The 10,658-nt window shown below is 33.3% G+C and overlaps 1 protein-coding gene across 2 annotated transcripts; it reads left to right on the forward strand.

Annotated features, from left to right (window-relative positions):
* Window positions 1-28: 28 nt before the first annotated feature.
* LOC123711806 (RING finger protein unkempt) lies at window positions 29-8,364 on the forward strand. Of its 2 annotated transcripts, none has more exons than XM_045664611.1 (6): window positions 29-118; window positions 711-920; window positions 2,097-2,380; window positions 2,523-2,623; window positions 2,896-3,133; window positions 4,455-8,364. In XM_045664611.1, the coding sequence occupies exons 3-6, from the start codon at window positions 2,167-2,169 to the stop codon at window positions 5,534-5,536; spliced, it is 1,635 nt and encodes a 544-aa protein (XP_045520567.1). In that variant the 5' UTR covers window positions 29-118; window positions 711-920; window positions 2,097-2,166; the 3' UTR covers window positions 5,537-8,364. The 2 variants fall into 2 exon arrangements, with proteins under 2 accessions (XP_045520567.1, XP_045520566.1); XM_045664610.1 differs by lacking the exon at window positions 29-118 and adding an exon at window positions 147-607.
* The last annotated feature ends 2,294 nt before the right edge of the window (window positions 8,365-10,658 follow it).

Consider the following 10,658-nt stretch of genomic DNA (forward strand, 5'->3'; position numbering starts at 1 on the left):
TAACTTTGTACAAGTGTGACCTATTTTTTATTTCAATTTGGCATGATGTGAATCATTGGAGCGATAGAGTAAAACGCATAACATACGTCTGACATTGGTCTCTTGTTCACGTTTTAAGGTGTTTTAAGGTTTTACTTTAATTAATGGGTACGGCGTGATCTGAATTCTGAACCTTATTTGTTTTGCTTACAATGCAATAATTTTGATAGAAATAAAATTTTATGTGACTACTGACTATAAGTACAGAGTGTAAATTATTTGCCGTGTCTTTAAAGTTCATAGTTTTGAAGCATAGACTATTATTATACGATGTTTTAGGCAATTTTTAGGAATTAAATTGATTCAACGATGCTAAAATAGTTTTTTTAAGTTCAAGGTCATCATCAAATGTTTTGTAGTACTTTAACGTAGACGTTTTTATTTTCAATAAATAAAGTTTGTACTTTCTAAAATGTTTGTAATCACGTGATCTTATTTTATTGAATGTTAATTGGTCATCGGTGAGCGTGCCCTGCGCGACGCGAGAGGCGCAATAATAGTTCACCAAAATGCCGTCGGAATCTAAGCCTTTGTTGACAGCTCAAACAGAAAAACCAAATCATTATAAGTAATTACTTGTTTCAGTCTCAATAACTTGTCGAAATAAAAGTACTTGTGCTTAAGTTTGCAGTGATGTGCGATTCGCTTACATCAGTGGTTTCGTTTTCCAGATATCTAAAGGAATTCCGTGTGGAACAGTGCCCGTTGTTCCTACAACATAAATGTACACAACATAGACCTTTTACATGTTTCCACTGGCATTTTAATAATCAAAGACGTAGAAGGCCTGTACGTAAGCGGGATGGATCGTTTAATTATAGCGCAGACAATTATTGTACTAAATACAACGAGACTTCGGGAATTTGCGAGGATGGTGACGAGTAAGTACCTTCAGACGCTTTGTTTTGTCGAGAACATAAAAATACACAAACATTTATTTACGATTCTTATTAGACTTGGTACATTTGTTCTTGAATATGTGTAGTTTCCAGTAAATTAGAAACTTTCACTTCAATAAAAAAAAATTGTTTACTAATATTAAAGTGAGTGTTATACTGCCAAATTGTGTAGGCTAGTCAACATCTTGTTTCCTTAAGGTGAAACATTATTTTGTATTTGGTTGAATATTGTCTTTATAGTCCATTGTCCTTTCTTTAACACAAATATTAATAAAGCATAGTATTTCAAAGCTGTTTAAAGTTTGATTAAATATTTTGATAATATGATTCCTAAGACAATGGTTACAATCTTAATTAGAAAGTGATGATTAATTATAAACAGTTCATTAAGAATGTATCTAGCTATTAAGAAGTCCAAGAATGTAACTCCATTCATAGTAGATATGTTAAATGAATAAATTTTCTACTTTATTATTAAACATACTTGAAGTGCTAGTTAACATTTTATGGTTATTGCTAATACAATCTTGACAAAATGTTAAACTTGTAAAAGGGTTTTTTATTAATGAAATGAATGCAAGAAAATAAGTCTTCTTCACTGCGTCATTAATAGGTTAATCAGAATAAGATGTAATAAATCCATGAAAATTTATTTTTAAACTAATTTTATAAGATCCATATTTATTTTGCTAAATTACTAAATAATTGTAATAAAATAGTGAAAAAAAAGACTGAAGAAGTAGATTGTCATGATCGTAGAAAAATGTTGGATTTGAAAATATCCAAAATCCACTTTTTATCATATTTGGATATCATTACATTGAATAAATATTATGGTTACATAAAAAAAGTGACAGATTTGATAGGTATGCTCATAGAAGAATGTGATTTTTACACAGTTATCTAACTGTGTAATTTATGTTATTATTTTTATTTTGTTTCAAAACAAACCCTTTTGTTTGCTTGTATGGCAATTTTTATAATTAAAGAATATGAATTTTAGTTGTATTACGTGGGTATATTATTTTGAAATGGCTACCCTGTAAAGTATACTATTTGTCAGATCCGTCACTATCCTACGACTATAACAAGATATTTGTCTATTAACCTGTCTTAATGTAGAATAACAGTGGTTAAGTAATAAATTTTTTTTTTCAGTTGTCCATACTTACATAGAACAGCCGGGGACACTGAGCGGCGATATCATCTCCGGTATTACAAAACTTGTATGTGTGTCCATGACACAGATGCGAGGGGACTTTGTACAAAAAATGGGGCTCACTGTGCCTTTGCTCACGGAGCTCCCGACCTTAGACCACCAGTGTTGGACATGAGGGAACTGCAGGCACTAGAAAATCCCAATGGAACGGATGGGGACACTGCCGCACCTAATGCTTTAGATAGAGAACGTAATTTGATGAATGAAGACCCAAAGTGGCAAGGTATTTATAAATATATTTTTACTATTAAGAAATTTTCAATATCTAATATTAATAACCTACCTATATATCCTATTGTGAAATATAGAAATATATTGTACAAAAATTATTCTACATATAATTTATAAATGATTGTTTTTTACAGATACAAATTATGTGTTATCATCATATAAAACAGAACCCTGCAAAAGACCACCTAGGCTTTGTAGACAAGGGTATGCCTGTCCACAATATCATAATAGTAAAGTGAGTATAATTTTATTTCTTTTAATTTCTGGTTTTCAGCAAAAACCAGTAGTGATGCCATGTCATAAATGAATATATGTCTGTTGATAAAATGAAATTCCTGCCATCTTATATTATTTCTTATATATATTCCTGGCTTAACTTTGATATGATTGTCCAAAACAATTATTTTACTTACTTGTATCAGTGTAAAAACAAAGTTTTAATAACTTTACTATTGTAAAATTTGATTTGCTATAAGATTTTATATTAAAAAATGTTTGTTTTAACAGGATAAACGTAGATCACCTCGTAAATACAAGTACCGTAGCACACCATGTCCTAATGTAAAGCACGGAGAGGAATGGGGAGAACCTAGCAGTTGTGAAGCTGGTGATGCCTGTGGGTACTGCCACACTCGCACGGAACAGCAGTTTCATCCCGAGATATACAAATCCACCAAATGCAATGATGTACAGCAAGCTGGTTACTGCCCACGGGGTCTTTTCTGTGCCTTCGCACATGTTGAACGTAAGTAAATACAACAATTAATTTGTTCAAATGTGTGCAAGCTACAAAATATTTTTTTAAACTTCTGGTTCTGGTGCAAGAAATGTAGTAATACTTGTATTAAAAACTGAGATATATTTATTATGACAAAGAAATAAATACATATTAGTACTAATATTCAATAGAATGATATCTTCTAATCTATCTTTTAATGATGAGTGTGATTTAGAAATGCTTTTTAGTGATGCGTTTAAATGTCTATGTTTAGTTTATTAACATTTATACAGAATTTTGGCTTTTGTTTCATTTAATTTTATGAGTAGGTGTATAAAACTTTGATTTGATTTGACACAGAAGTCACATTTTCTTATAGATTAGATACATTACTGTGTAGATTGAGTTTTATTATGATTATAATAAAAAGACAGACAAGAAAACAAAGACCATAGTTATTTTGTTTATACATATTTAATCATTTGACTTCAGTAACGAAAATTTACGCTTTAGAGAAACATTTTTAAAATTCTAACACTGCATAAGAAAGAATAATTTGGCACTTCCCAAACTTTTACCATCTTTAAATTTCAAATCAAATGTATCAATTTAAAATAATAAAAAAGTACCTCCTATAGTAGTAATACTATCATTAAAAATATTGTTTTGATTAATAATATAAACAACGCATATAAAATCTATGGCGTAAAATAGGAAAAAGATGGCGCTGGTAACACTAAAATCAGCTGTTAATGTTTTGACATTTAACTTGTCAGTGAATTTGCCCATAGGCTTCCGGCACCTGAAGCGTTCAGTCAGTTGTAAAATTTTAAATTTAAATGTTTGTGATTAATGATCGTGTTGCGTTGCGGTATAGTGAATTTTCTTTTAAAGTATCATAATTATGTCAATATATGTCATCTATATCAAATTTATGTTATGATACAACAAAAATTTAAACAAGGTCTCTGACATTGAATACCACGATATACCCTAATAGGCTTTTATGTTTTTAATTTCGTGATATATATAATACTTTATATGTTGCACAGGATAAAATTATATATTTACATACTATTCATTATTTAAATATATCTTTAATATCACGTAATAAGTCTGCCGTGTTAATTATTAAATATCACGTAATGAACAAACTTAACGTTTCCTACCTTGTTTATTTAGTTCATATACCTTTTTGCTTGACCATGAAATATTTTTTATATAAACAGCTTTTCTAAAGTTACTAAAGACGCTTTTTCGCCTATTATTCTTTTCCGAGTTATAATAAATAACAATTTTGGTTTTCTTAACTGTTTTCAAAGTCTAACTTAAGTTTTTGCAATTGCAGCAGAAGATTTGTCATCAAATCGCGACATGAGTGCTCCACTGGAGTGTGGGACCAATCTCGCCGATCTTCTTTCTTCGGCGTTACCCAACGACAAAAAGAATGACGTCAACATGCTTGGCGGAGCCCTAGGTCTCGCCCGACCTCATAGTCCCCAGCCGCACACCAACGGCAGCGGAGACGGCTCCGAGTGCGCTTCGACCTCCAGCGGAGGCTCCATACATCCATCGCGTCCCATTCAAACGACAGCTCTGCAGTCCTACCAAGACCATGAGAAGCCCCAACCGTCGTGGCCACCACGGTCCACGTTCGACGCCACAGTTCTTCAAGAAGTAGTGGGAAATGCCCTTGACGATATTCACCTGGACGATCCTTTGAACCTCGTGGCCTCTCTGGATCGCGATCTATCAGATGGGGAGGGTTTGCTCAGTGGATCGGCTCCTGTGAACATTCCGCGCCCTTCACTTAGGGGTTTCAGCCCACCCAGTGGAGGATCACCGCTGCCACCGTTTCTCCGGTACGCTAGCGACACGGATAGATTGTTCAACTCGCATCCGATGAAAGCGGGAAGTTTCGGAGCGGCGGGTAACGCGTTCGAATTCGCGGCCACTTCACCCTCAGCCCCGGCCGAGTTATCAAGACTGAGGGAGGAAGTGGTGGCCTCAAGGGCGGCGGCCGCTCGCTGGGATGAGAGAATCGCGCAGGCCCGTTCCGCTTGCGAAGCCTGGCAAAGGGAGTCCGACGAAGCGCAACGCAAAGCGGCTTTAGCAGAGCGCCAAAGGGACGAGGCCTTGGCCCACGCGTTGATCCTCAAACGCGAGCTCGAAACCACACGCGCTGGCAGGCGGGAGCTACGTGGCTTGCCCCTGACGGCCCTGAAGTCTCTTCAAGTACAAGTGCGATCTGATTTAGAGGAGATCGAGAAGGCACTGTATCTAGAGACGGCGACGAAATGTATGGTGTGCGAAGAGCAGCCCCGTAGCGTGACTCTACCCCCATGCAACCACTATGTGTTGTGCGAAAGCTGCGCCGGTACAGCAAAGGAGTGCCCCTACTGCCAGACTCCCATCCAGCATCACCAGTAGATCGAAGGTTGGCCAGGTTGCAGTAGTATTACACACCATAATACTCAACAGATGCATTCGGTTACCCATGTGATGTAGAAGTAGTCGCTCTCTACTCGATACTGTCTCAAAATTGTAAGTGTTTGGAGTGCAAAATTTCTCAATATTTTTATATATGACTAGACTATACTGATGAGTTATATCGTATCGACTAATGGTTTTAAGATATTTTACAGTAGAAAGTTAAGATTTCAATATTTATTGGTAAAAGTGAGTAGTTTTTCAAATTTACTGCCGACAACTAAAATGCATTTGAAAGAGAGATACTAAACAGATTTTAATATGAAAGTGACGATTCTAATAGATTTACTAAATAAAATATGCAAAGTTTTCTATCATGTATTGAAATATATAGCTCATAATTGGAATTATTGTGGCTTTATACGAGATATACCTAGAAATAGTGGGAAATCTATAAAATATTGCGGTGAGTCAACTTACACCAAAGCAAATTGTTTATCTTAGTGTAACATTCAAATGCAAATAATATGGTTTATATATTTTATATTAATAATGCCTATATAGCGTTTAAATATTTTCTTAAAACTAAATTTACAGTAGTGCATGGTTCAAAGTAGCAGTTTTTAAAATTTAATATTACAAAATGCTTTTGTTGTTAATTTAGATTTCAAAATATTCAATCTTTGCTTTTCTGTAGTACATGGCTACGGAATCCATAATTATATATGATAATTCTTTCATCAGTCATATACAAAACACATTTACTAAAAATCATTGATGGAAGGATTGTTGCATTGTGATTATATTAATATTTAAACTATGAGAGTAGTGTTTAGTTATTACAGTTGAAATAATTTTGCACTATCTTAGATAATATAGGTGACAGTAAACTTGTTGAATTTGTTTTTTTACATTTTTATTAAGGTTTTGTGATGTACTTGTTTTTTTTCACAACATTCACCTCTTTTATCTATGGACCAATCTCATGAAGGATTTAATGTACTAATCATATTAATTTTCTTTTATAAAAAATGATATATCTTGATAATGTGTTCATTTGAATTTTCTTATAAAGACGTGTTGAAGCGCTTAATATGAATAGAAAAGTTGTTACTTTTATTCTAAGATCATTCATTAACAGTTACGCTTTTTATATGAACATTCCAAATGAATTAATTAAATCTTTAAAACCCCTTATCTTTATACAGAATGGTTAAGCCATTAATTCAATCACTGAAGAGTCAGTGAATTTGATTTATTTATTTCATTATGTAAAATAATAAGGAAGAATGTAAGAGATTTTTCTGTAATTGATTGGTATAATGAAGACGACAAAATCTCAGTTAGCAGATCTTTATTTATAATATAAACTATTAACTGAATGATAACTATTCAAGACAGCACTGCAAGCAAAAGTTTACATAATATGCAATAGAAAAAAATATTTTATAAATTGACGCTCTTGAATCAAGTTAGATTAAAATATACCAAATAATCATGTTAAGATACAAGACTTAAAAGACATTAATTGGTATTGGGTGTGACCCCAAACTATAGAAACCAAATCATAAGAAATCCTGAGGTTCAATAATAGCTTAATTCTAAACACCCTCTTTCAAAATGATACTAACCTCTATGGACTATTTAAAATACTGTTAAAGATGTTTATTAATAGTTTCACTAATGTCATGAATTTGCAATTCTAGAAGATCTATTTAATCCTTAAACAGCTGTAGGTTTATGACCTTGCGGTGAATGACCCCAACTTTGTATTTTTTGGGCATTGTTACCTAATTTTAAATTGTTTATAGAGTTTTGATAACATACTGTATGAAAATATACTTTACTCACCCGACCATATGTGTCAGTTGAACAGCGAAACCTATTTCCTCCGTAAACTTAACAAGTGTTGTAATTTTTTTTTAACTTTTATATATAATAAAATCTATGTAGGTATCTCACTATTTTAATATCAATAGTTGTTTTATGTACTAAAACATGTATTCTGGTTATATGGGAATATATAAAGCATTTTATATGAATTTATTTCAACTTTTCTACGTAACAAAGTATATTTATATTTTGAACTTACTAAAATATCTTTAAAAACTTTTGTATCAACATATTATAGTAATAGGAATAACAAATTTAATTTAGAAATATATTTAGATGTAAGTAGTGTTTTCAAATTGTATTGGATTATACTAAGTGTAGCGTGTGCATTGTATTCGGAAGCAATATGACCACAACCGCCTTCAATATTCAAGTTATTGTAGTGATAAAATTTATCTCAGAATAGTACCAGCATAATGTTTCATTAGTGAACAAATATTTAGCTATAGACATTTGACCTCATTAGCTTGCCATATATTATGTTTATGGAGACGTTTTTAAATTTTCAATTGGCAAGGTATTATCAAAAAGCTGTTTAGGCCTAAGTACTCGAATAATCTGATTTGGCAATTGCATGGTAAGTTTGCTTGCATTTAAATGTAGGAATGTGTAGTGATTGACAAAGTGTCCTGTGTCTGCCTAAGTAGCTTATTATTGCTAGTGTTTTTCTGGTTTGTGCTGACCACTGAAGCTACTCTGCCCTCAAAAACATTTCCATTACCATGGGAGTTTCAATCACTTTATTTATAAATGCATGTAATGTTTAAGGGCAATGGTCGCTGCAGTGGTCGGAACTTTAATGTTTAGATGTGGATTAGAATTATATTTATTTTTATATGAATTGACTATCACATGGAAAGATTGTAAATTTTATTTTGACAAATTCTAAATATTTTTATTTTATTTTTAGCTGGTATTATTTATAAATTATTCTGAGATTTTATTTTTGACTGGTGCGATGTGGTTTGTTTTGTTTTGAGTTATTATTTAGTTATTTCGCTACATTTTAAAGTTTGCATTTTATGTTAATTTTAAGGACCTATTATTGTTTAATATAAATATTATCCTTTGTTGTGTAAGCATAATAGTAGGTTTTCTATATTTTTTTCAATTATTTAATCTTAGATAGGTAGGTCCAACAAATTTTTTCAAATTATAATTGTTAATTACAAATGGTAAAATTATTAGAGTAACTAATAGCGCTTGCACGCTGAGATCAAATAAATTATGATTAAAACCTTTTATATTTATGCAATCAAAACCTGTACTCTGTCATAGTAGATATTTCTAATAATTTTCAAATCCATGTGATAACATGCAACAGATATGAAGATTATAATTATTATAGTTAGGTAGGTTTAATAAATTTTAAATTCCATTCAACTATAATACGTGTTTTATTTTATTCTTTCGACAAATTTCAGTCAGATAAACATATCGCACTCTCAGAACAATACTGAATTAAGTCTAGAAATCCCAAAATCGGCTTATTTATTTAGTTCGATAGGCATTTTTTCCGCGCAGCCATATCTTTATTTACAAAAACAGCTAACATATGTCGCGCTAAGTTTCTTTAGTGAATTAATAACTGACGAGTCGTACTGCGAATATGAATCTTAATTCCAGTTGCGACGTTTTGGGAGCAGATTGCTGTAGTGACTACGTTACAGTGAATAATTTCGTAATACAGTAGGGCCTCGGTAATCCGGAGAGACAACAACAAGACCCTTTTCGGATTATCGAGGTATCCGGATTATAGTATGCCATATTTAATGTTAATAAAACACATGTTTAACCTTTGTTCCTTTAATCAATTTTTAAATTATAGCATGAAGACAAAATGTACATGTTCAAAATTACAACCATGTAAGGAAATCAGTAAGTTAAAATAAAACATTAGTTAATTCTTCTTGAAAAAGTCTTTAATACTCTTCTGTTTATAATTTTTGCACTTTATTTCGAAAGCCCGGTCTCTAAGTAGACGGAGAAACAACTTCGTGGCTATCAAATCCGTTATCTTCAGCCCATTTTAAAGCAGTGTTTAAAGCTCCTACAGCCTCTGAATTACCAACTTTTGTGATTTCTAGAATTTCAACGCTATTATCCTCATCTTGCTGATCATCCTTACACATAGCCGCTCGCACAATCTCCTCATCAGTTAACACTTCATATCTTTGTAACTCGCTTTCGGCACCTCCAGCAGCCCATTCTTGAGCTTCTGCCTCACTTATTTGAGGATCATTGGGTCCCGTCAACCTGTTAAAAAGCTGGGCTAAAGGGACATCATCTTCTGGTTCGTCATTATCAGTGAAAACTTCAGGGTGCAAATTCTTCCATGATTTGTTAATTAGCGATGTCTAACATTGGCCCAGCAATTAGCCAAAAAAAAACTGTCCTTTAAAGTTATCGCTTTTAATGAGTCCATGAGGTTTTCAGAACATAATGCAAGGCTTCACATTTTGTATAACGTTCTGATCCATTGGTTGTATACACGCCGTGGTGTTAGGTGGCAGGAACATTGCAAAAATGTGGCCGTCTTCAGAGACAAGTTCATCTGCTGATGGATGCCCAGGACAATTTTCCAACAATAACATTGCCTGAGGAGGCAAATTAACAGACAAAAGATAGCGGCGGACCGCGGGAACGAATTCCGTTTTAAACCACTCAAGAAACAAGTCTTTCGTAACCCAAGCATTTTTTTGTGCACGATAACAAACAGGAAGACGTGTTGATTTAAATGCCCGTGGGTTTTTTGATTTTCCGACAACAAGCAATTGAAGTTTATGAGTTCCAGCCGCATTTGCACAAGGCATGAATGTCACTCTCATCTTCATCATTTTCCTTCCGGAAGCAGACGGCTCATTGCCAGAGGGTAATGTATGATCTGGCAATAATCGCCAGTACAAACCAGATTCGTCAGCATTGTAAACCTGTTCCGCTGTTAAAATTTTTTCTCGAATAACTTTCTGTAACTCTAGTTGGAATGGTCCGATAGCGGCTTCATCATTTGACAGTTTTTCATCGGTCATTTTTAAACGTCTTATTCTGTGGCATTTTTTAAACTTATCTAACCATCCCCGGCTTGCATTAAATCCGATATTGGAGTTTGTAATCTGGCGATGAAAAATTCGAGCTTTCTCACAAATCATATCACCACTTACAGGAACATGCAATCGCCTTTGTTGCAAAAACCACGTAAACAAAGCGTCTTCTAAAACAGGATTTTCCG

This window comes from Pieris brassicae, chromosome 7 (assembly GCF_905147105.1).
Source record: "Pieris brassicae chromosome 7, ilPieBrab1.1, whole genome shotgun sequence".
In the NCBI taxonomy this organism is placed as follows: Eukaryota; Metazoa; Arthropoda; class Insecta; order Lepidoptera; family Pieridae; genus Pieris; species Pieris brassicae.